We start from the raw sequence: 22,675 nt of genomic DNA on the forward strand, positions 1-22,675 counted from the left end.
GTGGAGGAATAAATATTTGCTATTAAAATATTCCTTCATTTCGAACCCCCTGAGAGACAATTTACTGGGACTTGCTCTTGAGGACTTTGGGGAATTAAAATAATAAGAAGACCCTAGGGAGAGAAATGGGAGCTGGGGCTTGTTAATTTTTTTTGTTCCTTGACTTCTTGAGGTATTCACAAATTGCCTACAAACAAGAAAAACTTACAGGAAAGGGGTTTCACCACGCCAGCTCCACATGGCTGTGGAATTATATTGTTTTTCCAGGCTGCTTTTCCGAAATCCCTGCAGGAAGTTGACTCAGGGCTTGACTCTGGCCTCAGATGCACACACAGCAATAGCAGAAATCCTAACTTCAACCAGGTAAGAAGCCCTTATGGATATCCCACCTTTACTGACGAGATCACAGGTCAAGACAGACAAACTTGCTTAGTAGCAGAGAACCAAACTTGAAACATCCCTGGTCCTTTTCCTTCCTCATGTATCTTCACAGTTCCTTATCCCAGTCTTGTCCTGTTACACTTCCTCTCCAGTTATCTAATCAGCACAAACTCAAGTCCTGTCTTTGGGGATGGTTCCCTAATTTACTCCATCATCCCAGGTTTGTAAACTGTAATCTCAGGCACCACCACTGGGGACCTTCTGACCCTTTCCTCTTTGTTGCCACCATCACCTTCTTTTGCGTACGCACTAGGTACCTTGCCTGTCCTTAGATCAATAGTTCCAGACACACAGGTAGGTAGAAGAGGATCTCCTTCAAATTCCTTCTCTAAAACTCATTTTTCTTTGATTCTTACAGAAGGCAGATCAACATTGTCCCTTTGAGACAGGTGCCATTTAAAATCTGCGTTTATACAGTTCTTCACAGAATGCATTTTGCCCTATCAGTGGATCTCCCAGGCATTTCCGCTATGCTAATAAATAACAAATACGACTTCAGTGTGCTGACATTAGCGAAGAACTCATCTAGGCAAGCGCAATGATAGTTTTTATTGGTATCTTCATAAAAGATACCAAGGAAGATCTTCAAGGAAGATAGATACCTTCAAAAAACACTCCAAATGAGACAACAGGGACAACCTCTGCTACCTCCCAAATCCCCAAATCCAGCAGCATTTGACCTAAGAGGCTAATACTCTAACCAGGACAAATACTTTATGCAGAGTTCAAGAAACCTTATGGAACTGCCACACTCTCTGAGCCTTTGAATTACAATGACCTCCTGAACTAACCATCCACAGTGTAACAGTCTATATATTCCATTCAGCAAACTGAGCATGAGTGATATAAGACACTACCAAGACAACTGTCCACCATGACAATACAGCAGCTTAGTCGTTTTCTCTCTGGTTTTGTGATCATAAATCAGCTATGATCCCGCAGTTGATGGTGGTTATGGAGTTATGGGACATACTCAAATTTTAATCCAAAATATTTAGTTCAGAAGCCCTTGCATGAAGGAATGTGACCCAAATGCAGCTATCAAGAAAAGCTGTCATCCAAATATTATTTTTATAGTGAACACTGAAAGAAAGGTCACATTGTTATTTTCTTACACTATGGAACAGTTTCTATTATTGCAGATTCCAAAAGCCTGGAATCGCTGTTATTTATGATCTAAGTCAAATTTAAGTCCTGGTTTGTACCAATTACCACAAGCTACTCTAGGCTTCCTCTCTTCATTGCACAAATATTTGCAAAATAATTCCTTCACACTTGAAAACAGAGAGGTCGCCTCACCAAAATGTGCTCTTCGTTTCTTCTTTAGCGGTAAACACAAAGGTCTAGGAAAACATTGGTTTGATATGAGTCATCCAAAGAAGCCACATTTTCTTTGTGGAATTTCGGAGGCTGAATGAGAGGTGTAAGTTATCGCTCAGCAGTGAACGATAACAAGAGTTTTTATACCTGCACTGTCAAAAGAACCATTAGATCTTTTGTTCCTGATGCTTCTTCCTCCCACAGCACTTTATAACCATCTGACAATTCAACATACACCTTTTATTCAATCCGTATGGTGCCCATGCTTTAAAAAAACACATATAGAAGGTCACATCCTGCTGCTTAGTGTGCTGCTCTAAGTCCAATTACATGGAATTACCTTAAGTTTACACCGGAGAAAATGAGAGGATAGTCTGTCACAGCATCTCTGCCAAGCTGCCACGTTAGTTGAATTACTATTTGTACCCCTTGCATGTATTTCAGGTAAGCACTGGTTTACTGGGCATTTGAAGGCAGTAATGGAAGAGGCCTGCAAGGTGGGGTCCCTTCAGCACTTGGAGCAGAAGCTCCTCATTGGTGGCACATCCCTTGGTGCAGTGCTGTGGCCTTTCTCCAGTCCAAACCCATGCTGCGTCCTGGGATCATGGAGCACCTGAAAGGCTGTTTGCCTCATGCTGCAAAATGCAAAGCCTTCCTGTGGGCGGGCATGAGGCAAGAGGCATGTATGGGACACTAATGCTTGGAGCAGGTACTGGAGAAGGGAACACTCAGGATTCGTAGGAAGGGAGACTGGTTGGATTTAAAGGGAACCTGTTAAGGCCTGGTGAAGAAAATGACTTAAAGCTTGCCCCAGTTAAGGCAAGTAAGGGCAGAAAATGGCTTTAAACTGATAGAGAGTAGACTTAGATTAGATCTTCAGAAGTTTTTTTCTGTGAGGCAGGTGAGGCACTGGCACAGGGTGCCCAGAGAAGCTGTGGCTGCCCCATCCCTGGCAGTGTTCAAAGCCAGGTTGGACGGGGCTTAGAGCAACCTGCTCTAGTGGAAGGTGTCCCTGCCCATGGCAGGGGTTGGAACTGGATGAACTTTGAGGTCATTTCCACCCCAAACCATTCCATGATTCCATGACCCCATGATCCCATCCACAAAGCAATTACAAAGGAACAAAGACTCGAGCACTTCACAAGGAAACACCGTTGTGGATTGTAACTATATACACAACACTGACGCTTCCAGAGCCTTAAAAATAAGGACCACTGGTTGTTCTGGTAAAGTGGGGGCTGAAGCTCTCATGATCCCTTGTGTTATCCTTGCCCCCAAAGCCAAGACTAAATACAGCACATGCTTCCATACAGCAGATAGAGTGGCCTTACTTCATTAGGGTTGCCGTTCTCATGAGCTCAGCCTTCTTTCCTCCCTCCCTTGAGTGAACGAAGTTGAATAAGAAAATCTGGAGAAAAAGTCAGCTTGAAATCTTTGAGTTTAATTTGGCTTTAGGTCAAAACCAGAAAGGGATGAATAATATTTTATTTAGCAGATACAGCTTTTTATTTTCTTTTTTTTCTTTTCAATTGTTTTTTTACTTCTTCACAGCAGACTAATGGGTCCTATTGAAGAAGTCTCATGGCTGATCAAAACTTTGAAAATACATGTGGAATTTTTTTATACTAGTTAAAAACGACGATTTTTTGTTGTTGTTGTTCAAAACCCTTAAATCTTGCTTCAGAAGCATCTTTCTCTGACTGGACTACATTTCTTCTCAAGGGGAAAGTTAGACTTTAAACTTCTAACCAAGTCCAGTTACAGATTTTCCCCACAGCAATCTGAGTTTTGTACAAATATTGCAAACCTGATTAAACCTGTGCAGAATTTGGCATTTCTAATTATTCCCTAAACAAAAAAGTGTTCAGTTTCTGAGAGTTTTTCATCTGTTGCATCATGATAGACAATGGAAAGGTGACTCTTTCCCACAACAATGGAAAATAAAGCAAAGATGCAAACAAAGCCTTTATTCAGATCAATCTTCCAGGAAACCAAGATGATTTCCATCATTTTTATGACTCTTCCCTGGAGGAAAAAGACATCTAATTACCAAATCCCACTATAAGTTTGCTCCGATTTGACACAAAGTGAATGTGACAAGCGGAGCTTTACATTTCCAGTTAGCAGCTTGGGCTGATAAAGCCAAGTTCAAATGGTTTTTGGAGACCTTTAGAGTAAAAATATAGAGTGTGAGCTGGTTCAGGTAAAAATGTGAATTTATAACATTCCAGTCAGTGTTATCTGATGGCAATGTCACAGCAGCCCTATATGAATGTGCACTCACAGTTCCAGCAACAAAGCCTTCCAGCCAATTTGAGAGGGTCCTTACATTTGAAAATTACAATGCTCTGAGGATGAGCTGAATTACACAAAGTAGAATCAAACCTTGCTTCATCATGAAGAAAGAGGGCACGAGTAAAATAAATATTAAGCATGGAGTTAATTAGTAAATGCTGGTAATTAATCATACATTACTGTTAATGATGTGTAGGAATCCTTAGAGGTAGGAGATGAACCTCCAGGAAAGAAAACTGTGTAGCCTAAATGAGGTGATGTCCCCATTGCTAAAATCAGTGAGTGTTGACCTGTGAGGTTGTTTTGGCTTTTGTTGTCTTTGTTGGAAAATAAGACTAGCAGTGTCTCCTCCCACTCTGATTTAGCATTCAGACTGCATTTATGGGGCAAGCAGGAGCTGACCAAGGGGTTGATGGGCTGTTGATGCTGTGCAGGCTGGTGCTAAAGGAGTCCATAAATACATAAATTCAAACCCTTCCAAAACTCTGCCATTGATGGACCAATTGCACTTCTAAGTATTGTTCCAGCAGCTACAGAATACTGCACTGAGAGAGAACTACCGTATTTTCTAAACTGCAGCAGAACTTTGAAACAACTGCTCAGGATGTCTAAAAAAATCGAGTTATCCCTTCTAGACCACAGAAAAAACAGCAATTTTTGCTGCAAAAGCTCCATAATCTGTGTCTACAAAGCTTCTATGCTGCTCAGCTGTGCTGTGGGTCAGGTAGCTGTGTCCTGCAGACACAACTGTAGAAAGTGGTTAGGTGACAGGGAACTTCGGAAAACTCCTTGCGGAAGTCAGTGACAATAGGCAAAACTCCTTCCTTGGTGAAATATCTAAAGTTTCACACTCTGCGCAGTTCATTTAGAACAAGTTTCCTATGCCAAAAGATCTTGTGACTGCACAGGTGAGAGATCCCACTACACTCATGATAAACCTTGCATACACTACTATGGCCAAGTACCATGCTGTTGGCTTGACTCTCTAAGCAGCTGCCCAAAAGGACACAGAGCAAGGAGTTAACACTGCCTGAAGTGGAACTGCTCTCAGTGCTTTTGTTCCTTTCCAGAATGTGACCTTGCATATTTTTTTCAGACAAATAGTAGTGTTTGCAGAAGTCCTGCCTGTCTCCCCTGTGCTGACAGATTGCTGGAAGCTTCATCATGGCTGAATGAAGGAACTGTTAAAATTCATCCGCCTGCCAGTCTATTAAGAGTACGGGGAAATGTGCCTAAGAAGAAAGCACAGAGTAGCCTAAGAAGGAGAGGAACAGCCAGCAGAGACCTCCTGTAAAACAGCAAAGCTGTGTTTGCTCCCTGCCAACGCTCATTCTCCAACATCTTTCAACCAAGGAACATCTCCCCACCCAAAGCCGCCCATAGGTTTCACCTGGCACCTCTTGCTAAGGGATTTTCTGCTGGGGAAATTCATGGTTAGTTGGCCTGGGAATTTAAGAGAGATAAAAGGAGGAAGGTGTCCATGCACACAACTATATCTACTTCTCTTAAAAACATCAGACTGTTCACCCAGTTTGGTGAAGAAACTCCAGTTCAGAATGATTCATTCACAACACTGCTTCTCTGGAACTTTATGGAAGACTTAGGATTTCACTTTTAGCAAGTTCTTAGAGCTGTTTTTCACATCCACAGAAGTTTTCCACACCTATATTGCCATTCCATACCTTCAAACGTGCTGAGTTCAAGTCCACCAAAACTACTCAGAGTGGCTTAAATGTCCCACGATCAAATACGTCTTACTTGGTTTGCACCTGGTTTACAGTCTCTGTGGTAGAGTGAGGCTGCAAATTCAAACTTCAATTGGCCGGTCTGAAACTTGGGGTCCTGGTGCACAGTGATTTTGTCAGAGCACAACTGAGCTATAACGACTGATTTTGTCAGAGCACTGTTTCATGATAACACAGTGGGAGCTGGCCATGTGGTATATAATTGCAGACATATCTGTGGCAACCTTCACCTTCATATCTAGGCACATATTTTATCCACAGAATATTCCCAGAAGTGTGATGGGTGTTTATAAAGCTCACAGATAAGTCCTAGTTTTTCTCTGCCAAACAGATAACAAATGTGCAAACAGTATTTTTGTCACATCAGTCAAAAGATATCTAAAAGCAGAATTTCCTAACCCTGCCTCCCTGGAGAAAATGATGGCGCACAAACTAATGTTGTAAAATACATCATCTAAGATAATAAGGAATTAATTAAAATTTTGCCATTCAAAAGAACCTAAATTCTTGTAAGTGAGAATACTTGGATAGGTATCCAAAATAAGCTTGTATATGCTCTGCTAGCTCACCTTTCTGACAAGTATCTACATAATACATATAGTAATGATATACTCCATTGCATGCAGAAAAAAGTGTTATGAACTTGTCTTTCTTGAACTACGTATAAATGTGCATCCATAATATACCTGAATAGGTGCCAAACGTGCCATCACCAGCTCTGTGGAAATATGTGCTGAGATGGCCATTATCTGCCAACCATACACCCTGGAGAAATGAGGCCAGGCTGCAAAAGCCTTCTGACTACTCAGACCAGAATGATTTTCTAACAGATAAGAGGGAATTTGCCTTACCTGTCTGTGCTGCTGAGAGACTGGATACTGCAAACCTGAGATTTGCTGGCTTTGCTGCATTTTCTGAAGCATCATTTTTTGCTGCAGTGCTAGGGGTACATTAGGTGGCCTTTGAAGAGACTGGTTCGGGAGAGGCTGAGCAGGTTGCTGCTGTGGCTGTTGTTGCTGCTGTTGCTGTGGCTGTTGCACAGGGGCTGAACCCTGTGCCTGCTGAGTGTAGTGCAGAAGGGCAGGCTTGTTTTGGGAACCCAAAACTGAAGGCATCTGCTGGTTTGTTTGCTCTGAGTTAAAGTGAAACAAAGGCTTTGTGTTGCCATGATGCTGCTCTAGTGGTGGCTGAGTGCTGTTAATAAAGTTCCTGTTGAGGTCCTGAGGCTTCTGTTGAATGATTATGTCCATGGGATTGCTCTGGGGAGTGGTTGGTTTATAAACATAGTTGTTCATCCCTTTCGACTGGTTTCCATTCACTGGTACCCCAAGCATTGCTGAGCTTTGTGGGCTGAACTGCTGCTGGCGAAAAGAAGGACTGGGGATTTTCTCTTGCATGAAGGGTCCAGGGGAAGGTCCTGATGGAGACAGAGTGGACCAGTTGGCTGTCTGGTTCTGCTGCTGCTGCTGCTGCTGCTGAATCAAGGCATGCTGCTGCCGGTTGGCTGCAATCTGTTTGAGCTGCTGTGCATGAGAGACCTCCTGCCAGTTAGGCAATGGCCGACTGGATGCAGAAGAAACCTGCGATACCTGTGTTTGACTCTGAGGCACCGAAGGGATGGGTGAAGAAGTGGACATGGCAGTGGTGGCCATAGTGAAGGCTGGACCTGTAGAAGAAGGCCTCATCTGTGGGGAGCCCACAGGAGCCTGATTCATGCCTGGTGCATATTCACTTTTTATCACCATCTTATCCATCTGCAGAGATCTCACAGGGCCCCTCTGGTTCTGCTGCCCAAGGTCAATGTTGAATGGCTCATCTTGTTTTATGGTGGCGTTTATCATATTCTCTAGCTCAAGATCACTCATTGGTGGCACTGATATGTTAGTCAGTTCATTAAATAGCTCCTGAAGCTCCAGATCCATCATTTGGTCCCACGAGTCTTCCCCATATCTGTTAGGGAACATGTTCTCATGGGATGTCTGTCCATCTAAGTGTTTGCTGCAGGACATCGTTTCTCCTGGTTCTTTCTTTACCTCTTTTAAAGTCATATTAAACATGCCATTCCCACTCACATGTGTACTGTTTGCTAGGTTGTTAGACTTTCTTTGTGATCCTTGCCCCACAGACATAGTTCCTGACATTGACTGGCTTTGGCAATTGTTAACATGTTGTCCACTTTGTCCCACTGAGACATTATCACCCACTCTTATCCTTTTAATGTCAAGGAAGGAGCTCTCTGAAACACCATTGGGCCTCTTGTTGTTGACAGGTGACAGATTTACCACCAACTTTCTCTTCAAGGAGCCTTGGAGCTGAAAGAAGCAGAGAAAATAAAATAATAAGATGACACTGAAGAAATAATCTGTAGTCTGTTTGCTAGAAGACAACAGGAAAGTAAGCACTGCATAGTACACAAAGCTATTCTGGGCTTTCTCAGTCAATGAAACTATGCAGAACTGTAGGAAAATATGTTGTGAGACATCTCCCTGCAACCACCACCCTGTCCTTGTAGACACCAGCATTTTTCAAGCACTTCTGCCTACTGTTGATCACAGACCCTGTTTCCCCCATGGGAGTGCATGTAGGGAGGTGGCCAGAGTTGTAGCTGGCAAAGCCTAGGGCATATCTGCCCTAGATTTGCTCCCATGTAACTGTGTCAGATAGATCAAAAGTATTTTTAGACAGCAGAGATTAATGCACTCATGAAATCCGCACTTGTGCCTATCCAGTGTTGCAGAATTACACTCAATTCTGCATGATTTTGAGTGCATGCAGATGACCCAAAAGACCATTTTGGACTGCTGTTGAGTCCGAAGGTCCTAGGACACATTTTAATGGCACACACAAGATCCAGACATCCCCATCTGACACAGCTCTGTACTGGACCAGAGATGTATATAGTTAAAGATGCTAGATGTCAGCATGTTGAAAACTGAAAATGAAGCCACTGGAACCATATCAGGCTATGTCAGCCAAGGGTCTGGCCCATGATATATTGCTGGATTATTTTTCAGAGACGTATATTAATACGTTAAGCCCTAATTGTTTATGTCTTGAAACATCTGCTATAAACCACACAGTCCATGCAACACTGCTCTGAGAACTGTAACTCTATTTCCTTTTCCTTGAACACTTAGAGCACTACTTTCATCTGCTCACAGGCCCTGTGGACCTTCTGAAGGAAAAGAGGTTCATGGCTCTGGTCCACTCGATCCACACTGATCTGCCACGGTTGAGCACACAAATTCACACTCCCCACACACATAATGAAGATGTAGTCCCATGAGCTGAACAGTTTGGTGCATATGCTCTCAAGCAGGGTGTAGACACAAGTGGAGATGCTCTGAACATGGCTCACAAAAGAATAGATTGCTTTTAAGCAAACACAGCAATCACGTCTTTACAGCACGTTAGAGGTGTGCGCAGCAAGCAGGGAACACAACGCAGCCCTCGCTCAGTCGGTACACACGCCATCGCTGTTTCAGCCGCGAGCAACGACAGGGAGCTGCAGGAAACACAGCTCATCTCCTGCCTTTGTGCACCCGGGCAGGAGCGCACCAGCCTCAGAGGCAGCAGGGCAGGACATCTGACATCACCTTGGGAGGTGGTTGGTGATGGGCAGAGGGAACGCTGAGAACTCTAATTTTCCAGTCAAGTGAGCAAGGATGACTTATGAGATCTTCCCATCACATTATCTGTATCATGCTGTTTTGTGTGCAGAAGTTCATACCTCATACTCTGCTGTGGCCTCTATTGCCCTCAACTTCAGGCTTATCTTTCTGGGCTCTTCCCAGAAAACTCCAAGTGTGGATACTTTTATTCTGGTGTGAATACCAGTGAGTTGCTTGCAAAGAGCTCAACTGACAACTACATATTTCCTCCGTACCCACTTACCCTTCCATTGCATCAGTAGGTCACTGAGTTTACCCCTTAAAAATAAAGCTTATAATTTCTCTCTCCAACACTGAAAATCTCATATCTCAAGTTAAGTTTCCAGCATAACTTTTGAATCACAGATTGATGTTTTCATTTCATAAGGACAGACATGTTGGTGCCTAGTTGTACAAGTCCACAGACCTTGTGCCTTCAAGAGCAATTAATTGTCATTAGGTGTGCCCCAGGGGAAGAGATTTGGGTGGTCACTTGCAAAGAGCATGGACTGTCTTTGGTTATCGTGTTCCTTCTGACACATGAGTCACTGTACTTTCCTTTGCAAAGAAAAAAACCCACAGAAGCTGCACTTCCTTTTACCATCATCTTTGCTGCCAGTGTTTATTAGAAATCATTCTCATGCCCCCAAATTCATCTTCCTGGGAAACAGGGAAGTCCCCAGGTCACCAGAATACATGACTTGGCAGCGCATTTTGCTTTCAGATGTGCTGCTGACAGGAAGGCTGAACAGGTAATGAATAATGTATCCTCTGCATACATACATGCTTTATGTGGTTAATATGCATTTCTGAGTTAATTTTGCTTTTGTTTGACATTTTGAAGCAGAGGGAGCTGTTTAAAATGTTTTCATGTTTTCAGAGCACCTGCACCAGGCTTTCTGATACAATCACAAACGTGGGTATTACACTGTGCCGTGCTTGGTAGCTGCTTCTCATCTTCAGCTGAACTAGCTGCTAGCAGATATGAGCTGTGAAGTGGTTTGCCTGCTGACATGCACAAGTCAGCAGCAGAGCCAGAGAGAGCACCACCATCTCCAGACACATCCCTTAACCAAGTGCTCCCTCCCTCGATATGGGCTGGAGGACTCCTGGTTTCATGACATCTGTTCTGCTACTGTGCCACAAAAAAAGGGCACCATGCATTGCTAAAGAAGAAGTAACAAGTGCTGGCTTATCACACCTCCCCAAAACCTTGCAAACACTGCTCTCTGAATGCTGACAATACCTTGGTCAAGAGATGCCCCCCATTTAAAGCAGAAATAAGGCTGCAAAGGTGAAAGGGACTCTCAGGGGACTTCACTGAGTCTGCTGGAGACTTTCGGCTTTCACATCCCCCACCAGTTTGGGATGTGGAGGGCAAGGGCATGGGAAGGATGTGAGCAGCCTCAGGGATGAAGCTCCCTCTCCCCCCTTGCACTGAGCTGTTAGCAGTTATGCAATATTTAAGACCAGGCTGGATGTGGTTCTCGGCAATCTGATCTAGATGAAGATGTCTCTGCTCATTGCATGGCGGTTGGACTCGATGAGCTTTGAAGGTCCCTTCCAACCTAAACTATTCTATGATTCTATGATTCTCTGTGCTTGTTCAGCGAGATGAGCAGTCTCCATCACAAGTCCCTCTGTCTTGCCGTTTTATCTGTTTTCAGAAGGGAAGGGAGCAAGGTTCATTACTCAAATCTCTGCAGTTTTCTAGCAATCACTTTTTTCAACTCCTGATTGCAAGTCAGTGCTCAAGCCCTTTTCCCCCAAGCGAAGCACAGGCACTTCAGAGGGTAAAAAGAGACCTTGCCAGATTTCAAGCTCCATCTCTTCCAGTTTGCAAGTGAGGATTGATTTGTGTCAGTAAACATAAAAACAAAGTTCCTCTAACACAGAGGCACATTCCTCAGATCAAACAGCCTGGTGATTACACATCTCAAACTGCTTAAACCGCGTAATACTGAAAGGCTCTGTGATGGGAAATGAGTGACATGACAGTAAGCAGGAGAGGAGGAAGCTCCCCATGCAAAGCTCCATCCCACAGGTAGGTGGGCAGCACTGCATGAACCATCAAAGAGGACACGCGTTTCCTGGCAGCCTGTGTTATTGTAAGACCTGATGAGCCTGACGCTGAGCAGGACGTTAACAGCAGAGGGCAAAACTCTAGAGATGACTTGGTCTGAACAACCCAGGGTGCACCATGTCCTGTGCAGAGGGGCAATTAGTTTCTATTTAAAACTTATTCTGAGTCTTTAAAGGGATTTAAGAATGGCAGCTTCTTTAAAGCTCCCTGACACCAGGCCGAACCAGCAGGAGCTCCACTGAGCTAATAACTGGGGCTGATTGAAATCTGGTATCAGATAATTCCTCTTAAAAACAAAACCCAAAACCCAAGCAAACCACCTTTCTTTTGGTTGTCATTTCTTACTAAATGTAAAATTAGTGGATTTTGCTGAATATTGACTTTTCTCTCTGGCTCAGAAGTTTTTTTCAGAAGAAACAAAAACTTCTTTGGTGCAAAAGCGATTTCTCAGTGAGAAATGTTACAGATTGTTTTCTCCAAAATATCCATATTTAACAATATTTTTATCACATCTTTGATTCAGTTCTGACATTACCCATTGCCTTGTATTCCTTTCCACAGGGAGTGTACATCGTGGCCAAGAAAAGAATTTGGCCGTGGCAGCAGGAAACGATAAGGACTTTCTGGCTCACTTTCACTGAAAGTCTTATTTTTTGTGTGCTTCATGCAGCCTCTTCACTTGGACTTCCTTCTGAATTTGCTTTTTATTTCATTTAATGATGTGTAGTAGGAGAAGAGTGCTTGACGTAAGTCATAGGTTAAGCATGCAGCAAGCTTGATTTTCACAGCTCATGGGACAAGCAAAAGACAGCCTGTCCCTCTGACTTGCCCAAGTACCTCCACAGTGCCTGCAGATCCAAAAATACTCATTCCCCCGTGCAAGCCATTGTACAAGCAGCACCATCTGACTGTCATCTCGCGTGTTTACAGCAAGACACTTAAGACTGGACCAAAACACCAAAATGCTCCAAGTAAAAAACACAGAAAATATCAGCGTGTGATAGTTTTAAGTCTCCACTAATCCTCATTAGCTGAAGACGCAAAAGGAAGATCTATCACCATTGTTCTCCCATCTCTCTTATTTTCTGACTAAGGTTTGTAGCTTTCTTAGCTTGTTTGGTGGAACAACAGTGACAAAACTCATAATATGCTGTTAACTTAAACTCCAAGCGATGATCGCACTTCATGAAGCAAGCAGCATGGCAGCGTTAGCAGCTCATGTGGAGTAATATTTCTGATGTTAAAAAAGCAGCTTTGGATTTTTATGCTTTTAATATAGAAGCAGCAGACAAATCCACTGTAAAAGGTCCGTTTTGCACTTCCTAGACTTTCTCACAGTATGTGCTGACTGTATCTATAGCTGCACTGTAAACACAATCCTTCGTGTATCTGGGGAGGGGAAGGAGTAAAGGAATTACATGAAAAATACAGAAAGTATTCAAACAATAGAAGTGGCCAAAAAAAGAGAAAGAATTCATTCCAAAGGAGGAAACATGCTGAACACTGCTCCTATTTATGCTGTGAAAGCACCTTTGCATCCTGGGGCTGGACCCAGCGAGCCGCCCCTGGGACTCAGGGCCTGATCCTGAATAACAGTAGCTCTCATTGTTGAAATAGTGGTATACAGTGTTTGCTGCCAGCCTGTGTCCAGAGCTGAGAATCAGAGAATCATTTAGGTCAGAACAGGCCTTTCAGATCATCAAGTCCAACCTTTAACCTAACACGGTCATGCCCACCACTAAACCATGTCCCTAAGCACCGCATCTACTCATCTTTTAAATACCTCTGGGGATGAGCAACTCACCCATTTCCCTTGGGAGCTTGTTCCAGTGCTTGACAACCCTTTTGGTGAAGAATTTTTTACTAATATCCAGTCTAAACCTCTCCAGGCAGGAACTGGGGTTTATCAGTACCAAGCCTCCCTCTTGCAGGTAGCTTCCCAGCCTGCAGGAGGACCAGGCACATCCTTGTTTTCCTACCCCTTGGGACTCACACCATGGTCAGCTTTGGAGCCACCAAGGCACTTGGGGCTGACAAAAGGCCAAGGAGGAGCCACTGCCCTGAGCTGCCACCTCCAGGGCCATAGCAGATCTTAATGCCATGATCACACATGCAGTCTTGTGGCCCATTTCTGACTACCAATAAGCTCTTTTGGAACAGGCAGAAGGACTCCTGTCACTGCTGTTTCTATATATGTCCTGAAATCCGGTGCCTCTGGCTTTTCCTACTCTTGCCCACACCCAGGTTCACCTTGATACCTCTCCTGAAGATCTCTGTAGCATGGGTCCTCTTCTGAGCACCTCTCCCCAGCCCCTCTGCTCTGCACTTTCTCTGCACAGTAAGAGGGTATTTATTTTTAATCTTTCATCGTCATTTGCAGCTTCTGCCTGACATGGCTGAGAATGTGAGCGTGACAGTTGTCTTCAGAGAGATTTCAGCACTCCAAGCTCACGAAGTCCAATCTGCTGGACGATGCTGATCTGGAAAATGGCATTAATTCTTCACGCAGGAGTGAGTGACAGAGCGGAGGCCCTGGGCACACAGCAGAGCTGGTGTGTCCTTACAGCACAGCACCACAGCTGGGTCAAGGTGAACCTACCATGGTTGCAAAGAGCTGTGCAAGAGTAGTAGATGTGGTTTCACACTCCAGGTTCTTCCTGCTCTGTGTCTGCAGGAAGGGGACTAACCTCTTGCTCTGAGCAGTGAGGAGGAGGGGATGCAGTTGCCTTCAGACTCGCACTGCCAGCAAGCCTGAGACAGCACCCCCCCACCTTGGCCTCACTCCTCTCCCATTTGGCTAATCAGTTCCTCAGATCACTCCAAGCACAAGGAACAGGGTTTACTGTCATGAGATTTTTGTTCTACACATCCCAAACCTTCCCACCACCCACCCCTCTCTTTCTGATTATAAGCTCTTTGGGAAGATAGTCAGGCTTCTTGCACTGGGTCCTAGCCCTGCTTGATCCTTAAGCCTAAGCACCACTATCAATGCTGACTGAGAGGTAACACAAGTTTTTGTCCCTGTTTACTGTAGTAAGTGGCACTAAAACTGAATTCTTAGTAACAAATAAGAATGTTCCTTGGCTGACAAGTATCCACTTAATTCTCATTAACTGTGAACAAGGCTGGAATAGTAATCAGTATGTTAGAAATCTCACAATTCACCTTCATTTATGGAAAAATCACATATCTTGCCAACTGAACATACCAGCCTAAAAATGCATCCGTATTATTCACAGTGTACTGCCTAGAAATATAACGCCAGGGCTTTGGTCCAAGTTGCTGAAGCACAATAATTATGTTTTTTATGCAGATTTTACATCTGATGGATTATAAAATATCATGTCTAGCCACAGTCTTTGAGAAGAATAGGAACACATAGAAACAATAGCACTTTAACTAGGTCAAGATTGCTAATCAGAATGTAGCAGTCATTACTGTGTGCAAAACAAATAGGCATGAAAGATCTGTATTTCTTCTCCTGCAAGCTGTGTATTTGTCTTCTGAAGAAGTCTTTTCTGTTCCTTTTGTTTCTTTCCTTTTTTTGTTAAGATCCTTTTCAACCACGAATAAATTAACCATCACTTTATGTGAAACCTACAGAAATTTATGTCAATGTTTATTACCATGAAATGTGGAACAAAGCATAATGCAACCTGAGCTTTGGGAAATGCGGCTGCTTAGCTGATCCTATCCTGATGAGAAGGAAATATCAAATTCATTATAAATGTTGACAGGATGATCAGGCATGTAAAAGAGGTCATCCAACACCACCCTCCCCATTGTTTACCAGTTTCATAAGTCAGCTTAAAGTATTAAAAACACATACTGTCTTGCACAGGAAGCTCCTAATCCTCGAAAATGTGGCTGCTGTTACTTGATTTGCCTTTTAGACATCAATGGCAGAGCAGATTTCATCTAAGGAAAGACTGTTGAGAGCATTCTCGTCCTGGTTTATGCCCAGCATCGCTTCCAAACTGGTGTGCAAAGGCTTTGTAGCTTCATTAGAGCATGTATCCATGACCGTACATGGGCTTTTACTACCTGTCTAAGCATCTATCTCCTATGCAACGCTCGGTATCAAAGGTTCAATCAGTGGTGGAAGGCAGCAGCCATCCACCCAGCCTTGGAAAACAAGGAAATATTTAGACTATTTCTCTCTTCCTGCAAATCAATGCATCACATAGGACACTCATGCCAACTGTTTGGCCTTGAGGTCTTCTGCAGGGTACGTTACAGTTCACAGGAGATACACTCATCGCTTGTCATTTGGATGGAAAAGATCCCTTCAGCACAATACCCAGTCATGCTTCTAGCATCAGACTATCAGCCAGGACAAAGAGGGTCTGCTTCAGTAAGAACTGCCTTCCATCACTGGATCAACTAAGACTCTTAATGAGCAACTGGCAAAATGGCTTCTTGTTAGGAGGCAGGAGTTCTGATCCTCTGCCAAAAACTTCACTGGAGAAATGATATTTAGGATCAAATCCAGGCCTGTGGTAAGAGAACATCTCTAACAAGGTGGCTGCACTTGCTTGATGGCTGGGTTTGACCTGTATTAGTATCTTCCCCCTGCCTCTCCCCATCATGCATGTTCACTCCACGAAGAAGGATACTAAGTAAAAACAGTTCTTAACAGACATTTTCAAAACCTTCAGCTTAAACATGCAGTGTCAGAACAGGGCAAGTGCACCCCACTAAAGAGTCTGACCTATATGAGCAGAACAGGCAAAATGAGAGGGGTTTGGAGACAAGTAACAGCAACAATTTAAGAGCTTCGAAGATATTCCTTTGAAGAGAATGGACAATAGAAGGGACAAATAAAAGAGAAAATTATGAAAGTTTATTTAACAAGACTCTAACAGAATAACTGCAGATCTGGAGGGTATTTAGCAAACTTGAACAGCAGCAAATTCAATCCCAATGGAATGATAAACTTTTTCTTCCAGTGAGGATACAGCCTAAGGAACTACTGACAGATCCAGACCTCAGCAAGATCTAAAGAGGGACTGAGCATTTGTTTGGAGATGGGAAGATGCTGACTTACAGAAGGTGACAATGAAATATTTAGAAGGGGATATGAAATATTAAACATCAAGGCTCAAACCAGTTCATGGGGACTGCTACGGTTGTCAGTGGGCAGGGGAGGAAGACATCGGGGGAGGAGGGGAGGAAGACATCGGGGGAGGAGAGGAGGTTTTTGCAGGCTTATCAAGTTGATCACGTATCTTCCCCTGATATATTTGTCCTTGCTACTGATGAGATGCTGCAGGGCTTAGAAAGGACATGTGCCCAGCTGTGTTTCAAGCCTACTGTATTTCCAACACTTTAGAAGTCTGGAAGAGAACTGTAAAAATGGGAGTCATTTGAACAGTATCTAAATGCCTACTACTAATTGTACTCCTGAGTTTCAGTTTTAGCCTGGAAATACAGACAGAATGACAGAACAAGAATGAATCATGGAAATCAGTCTGAGACAAGGGAAGATCATCAGAAGGTTTTGGGAACCCGAATGCCTTGTCTTGGACTAACACATGTTGCCATTCAGGTGATTTTTCATTATTTGGTCTTTCTTTGAGTACCATCTTGATATTTTTATGAGAAGGTTGAAAGAATCCAAACCAAGGAAGATGAGCAGAGAGGGTGAATGGAAGGTTTGGAAACAACCAACCACGCAGGAAGGAATGCTCCAGGAGGTCAGCGTGGTTAGAGGGAACCAGGAGCAGTATGGGGTAAGAAAAAAAGCATCTGCAAGCTAAAAAACACCCAGCCTAACCATTCAGGTACTGAAAACCTTATGAGGTTATGCTTAAAAGGAATGTGAAAAATGACAAGAGGCGTTGAGAGGATGAATAAAAGATGTTTGCACAAGCAGACAAGTCAAATGCATGGAGAGATCTCTGAAGAAAGTGAAAATAAGTTTTCTGGCTTTCTTCCCTCTGATCAACAAAGAGAATATTTGATAGTACAGAGCATCTAGCAAAAGCTTGGCTTTTGTAAAAGATTTTCTTTGGTAAAAGGACATTACATGGCAATAGGGTTCTTGTGTCCCAAGGGTTGGTGATTCTGCACCAAAAATGTAACAAGTGTTACACTCGTCACTGGATATGTAGGAAGAGTATGTGAAGACCAAATCTGGTGCAGGGAAGGCATAAAAGAAGGAAAGAAAATGTGAGAGCCATGCCTTGGCCTGTCTGCTGGAGACAGGTTCAGCGTCAGTGCCTTCAACCACCCTCAGCTGGACTGAGGAGACCCTCAATGAAACAGCACCAAGGTGGAATTTACAAACCTCCCCAGTGATGAGGTTTTGCACATTGCTGCACTTCAGCTCCTTTGTCCTGCCGCTCTGAGGCAAAGCCCTGCTGCTGAGCACACACCGTAGTTGGTGGCTTGGAGCACAGTGACTAAAACTGTCAGTACAATTCCCTGTTGCAGATGCTCACATCTCTCAGCCATCCAGTCTCCAAGGAGCCTTTGTACTGAATGTCTTTGTCCTGACTACAGCTTTCTTCAAGGGGATTGCTCATCCTAGACTCATCACTGAAGATGCTCCTGGTAGTTCTGGATAGGAGCCCCTCCCCACCAGCAGTGGTGGTAAACCACAAGGGGCCACCACAAACCTTTCAGGTATTTTCGGCCACTATGGTAAGTTTTCAGTGAATGGGAAAGAAGTGGATTCATTACAATCCATGCTTCCTATATGCCATATTTCCTATGTACACTAATCACTTGTCATGTGAATTCATGCAAATAGAAAAGCACTGAAAAATGAGCAGTTCTAGGCCCCTCAAAGACAACAGCCATTCTCAAAGTCCTATTTGCCTCCACAACAGTCTTGATCCTGTTTCTAGAGCCAGTTGTGCTCACTGGCTTTGAAAATCCAAAATGAGAAAAATTGCCTATTTGGCAACGACTGGCAACGTGTCCTTCCTGACACAACACATCAAGATAAGGGGACATGCTCCTGCAAGACTGGACACAGGCACTACAACCATCACGAGATGTGGAGAGTTCCTTAAATTTCCTTTAGGATCATAAATGACACAGGTGTGAAGGGACCTCCGGACATACGCAGTCCAGGCCTGCCGAAAGCAGAGCTACCGTCAAAGTTACATCAGATTGCTTAGGACATTGTTCAGGCAAGTGTTGGACACATCGAAGGATGAATACTCCACAGCCTCTCCAGGCTCTACTTCCCCTTTTTTCCTTATGCCTAGTTAGCAACTTGTGTTTCTTGCCCCTCATCCTTTTGCTGTTCACTCCTATGACAGACCTGGTATGTAACTGGAAAACTTTGAATATAGAGTGAATGGAGGAAATGTATGAATTTGACTTGTCTCCAAGTCAACTATATATATGATGATGAGGAGGAGGAGATGAAAGCCATCAATGACAATGCACTTGAGAAATGTCAATCTCTGTTTCTATACAGATCCCTTCAGAGAAGGTGTCAGATCAGTAGCTTTTAAATGACATAAACAATCAAAGGATTGACCAAGCAAACTGATTCCACACCAGATGAATTTGAGTTGCTAAATAATGCTTTCCTTAAGACTGATATAAAGTCCATTGAGATCACCAAGTCTTTAAATGTACTTTGATGGACTTTGTTTCTCTCTCTTTGATTGTAAGATCCCATGACAAGGACTTTATCTATTTTTCTGAAGAACACTCTTCATGCATTTAGACACTGTCAAGCGCATTAATAACGAGTCCTGTTTTCCAGCTAAATTCCAAAAGACACTGATGCATATTCAGCTCCTCTGAAAAGCAGACACCCATTTAGGTGCCAAATATGGATCCCAATATACTTTAGAAAATACTACACTGGATAAAAAATAATTTCCATTTTGATAACTAACGTGACACCGTTCACCTTTACAGCACCAGTTAATGGTGACTGGAAATCATTACAGTCGAAGGGCTGCACGAAACTCTGGCGGTAGCAGACCAGTTCCTAGTGGCCAAATGACCACATTATTCTTGGTGCTAATTAGTTCCTTTCACCCTTCATATGCTCCCCTTTCTTCCATAAGCCTTAGCTAGGAAGCTCTGGGTCAAACACGCTCAGAGGGCACTCATCAACTTTTCAACCTCAGAAAGACCAACCAAAACCTCAGGGTTATCCAAGCACTTCAGTGACACTTTGCTTGCTTATTACCTAGACTAGACTTGCTTTGGCAGATGCATATTTATTCTCATTTATGGTGTGGGAATACATATTTTATAGGCTGGTAAAATCTCCACAAAGATTCAAAGAGATCTCTGTCTAGAAAAGCAGTCTTACTTTGTTTACACACAGACTTCTATCTATGGCGGTCTGTGCCTAGGAGAAGCCTTTGGAAAGGCAGACTGTGAAGTCTTGCCTGGGACATGGACCAAATCTGAGCGGTCTCCAGGGGAGCTGTTGCGCTGGTGGGCATCCATGAGTTAAGTTTTAAGGTCATCAATCAGGGACCTTTCACACATACTTTAAAAAACAGAGGTGGGAAAGTGTTTTGCCACATTCCCTGAGACCCCATACATGCTGGTATCTGCCTGCATACATGTCCTTGTCTGTACTGAAGCCCTGTGCAACAGCAAGCCAAATTTCCTACTGCTATAAACAGATGCAGCTACACTGACCTGTATCAGTGTTTTATTAAGAACCAGCCCTGGAGCCTGAAATCTGGATTACAAACCAGCGTTTACTGGAAGTGTGGATTGAAGCAGGAACTTTTGTTGGATGTCTATTGCAACAGACTCCTTGCTTCTTTTTAAAGTTCCTGTAGTGTTGCAGGCTTTTACTAAGGGAACACAATGGAGCTGGCAGGAAAGCAACAGCTCTTCACCAACTCAGAAGAGCAAAAATACCCCAGCAGTCCTTAAGGATACAGCACTGCTAGGTAACTGGGACAGTGAATTAACAAGGGCTGACTCTTCCCTCCCTCTGTTTGCAAGGATAGCAAGTAACAAAATCTGGCAGGCTGAAAACCCCTGCTTGGAGGAGAGAGACAAAGAGGCAGGGCTGAAATCCATCGTGTCAGTTTAAAAAGGCAGAGTTTTGCATTTACACAATATGCCCATTCTTGTTCTCCTTGACTCATGGAAAAATATTGAACATCGGACAAGAATGTAGGAATGTGTCTGGTGTCTGATCTCCACAAAAATCTAAACGCCGTTTGCATTCACGTACGAAATAAAGAGAGGCTGTCCGGGCTCCCTTGATGTGTTAAGAAAATAACAGTAGTGATATGGCAATATCACTATAATAACAGCAGTGATACAATTTTAACGCTGGCTGTGTAACTAGCACAAGTAAAGCACGAGCCCAGCCCATAATCCCCACCAGAGCTTTCTAGACCATTTGCCTGTCACAAGCATCACAAAGGCTTCTCTCCACTGACTGCATCCGAAGCCACTGTTTGTTTTCCCGGGTAAGCAGAGGTTAAAGCTTTTCATTGCTTTTTTGACTTCAGATGCCATAATAGTTGCAGTGCCTATATTACCATCTATGGCAGACAGTCTGCATGTCTGCCAACTGTCAGGCAGCCTATTCATCTCCAGTTGCCTTTTGCCTACTTTCTGCAGCAGAAGAATTTCCCTCCACTTGATTTCATGTGCTGGAGTCCTGCTCCTGCCGATGTTTCTGCTGCTTGTTTTTAAACACAGCCTGGCTTCAAGCCTGGGGGCCATGGGAGCCTGCAGCCCCAAAGAGCCTGTGGCTCCCATGTTGCATGCAGCTTGCCAGCCAGCCAGCTATGGCCCTGGTTTGGGCAATATTGTGTAACCGCCAGTATGTGACTGGGGGTTGCTGGATAAACCCAGTCGTTGACTGGAGGAAGAGTTAAGCAACAGCCTCACCATGGCCTGCACCGATGGGCTACTCTAGGATCACCCAAAACACCCTCTTCCTGCTAGTCCCATGGCAGAGCTGTGGAACCTGGGTACTCATCCTCTGTCTAAACCCCTGTCTTCTTTCCCCATTTCGTCTCTTCTACCCAAGGCTATGTGGTCTGTGTCGGGAGGATGTATTGATACACATCATGTTTGGCTGCTTCTGACCCAGATGTTCCTGGAAATCCACTCCAGCATCTTTAGGCACCAGTGCATCTTTGAAACACTCAATACTGTGGTATTTTACCATTTTACTAAAGCCTGCTTAGCAAGTAATTACTGTGCAGAGATGGACAGGACCCAGGCCATCAAGTCCAGCCCCTACAATCACAGCCCTGTGCTATACCATTCTTTGCCTAAACAAATCATGCTCCTGCTTAAGAGAACCTCTGAAATCAAGAGAAGCAATGCTGGTATCTGCTGCTTACCTCTTTTTGCTCCCCAGTACGTTAGTGATCTGAAAACCTGCAGATCTCCACATTTTCTGACCCACGGCATGAGCTGGTGACTCATAGGAGAAGGATGAGCAGCTCTGCCAGACCTTGTGACAGGGGTAACATAGATCACCCAGTTGCACGAGGCTTGTCAAACTGGTGTGTTTATTTTGCATTTCCCTAGGTGTGACCCGGCCCTTCGCCTCCTTACCCAGGCTGTGAGAAGCCTCTTGAAATTCCATTTAAAATCCTAACCCAAAAGGACCAATCTCATAGTTCACGATTACCGAGCCCTGAGCCACGGGCTGCTCTTCCTGCCATTACTGCTTTGTGAAATCTCCTACAGAAAAGAAATGGTACCTTGAAAAAGCCTCCCTCACACAGCCCAGCCAGGAAGCCCACAGCCAGAGGCATTTGCCTACCTCCCTGCTCCCCAAGGAGCCCAGGTCTAGAGCTCCTGAAGTCAACAGAAAGACTGTTGTAGACATCAGTGTGTCTTGGATCAGGCCCCAGCTACCCTAGAGAAGAGATGGGCTTTGCAGCCCATCCAGATGGTTAACAGCTTTAACATACAACCGCTGCCTTATTAAATCTACAGTAAATTAAATGAACACTTAAGACACTCAACTGAAAGTGCTATTGACTGTGGTAATTAAATCGAAATACCCAATTAACCACACCAGAATAGGAAATGAATCTATCATGGGGCACCACTCTGCTGCAGTGTCTGAGCCAATCAGATGTTGTCTATACCTTAATTTGGGCTGAAATAATTTTTTAAAGGGAGTTTATGATTATTTAAAGATGTGTTTATATAGCACATGCATATAT

General features: G+C 43.8%; 1 protein-coding gene across 5 annotated transcripts in view; it reads right to left on the bottom strand.

The window, feature by feature from the left end:
• Positions 1-22,675, bottom strand: part of MAML2 (mastermind like transcriptional coactivator 2) — a 214,290-nt gene that overhangs the window by 60,393 nt on the left and 131,222 nt on the right. For all 5 annotated transcript variants that reach the window (XM_062639346.1, XM_062639344.1, XM_062639345.1 and 2 more), the window contains exon 3: positions 6,653-8,113. In XM_062639346.1, the coding sequence (XP_062495330.1) occupies positions 6,653-8,113 (1,461 nt within the window). The remainder of the gene's footprint in view (positions 1-6,652; positions 8,114-22,675) is intronic.

The sequence above is a fragment of the Pezoporus occidentalis genome, unplaced genomic scaffold (genome assembly GCF_034315485.1).
Source record: "Pezoporus occidentalis ecotype Australia unplaced genomic scaffold, CSIRO_AGI_Poc_V1 ctg6, whole genome shotgun sequence".
NCBI lineage: Eukaryota > Metazoa > Chordata > Aves > Psittaciformes > Psittacidae > Pezoporus > Pezoporus occidentalis.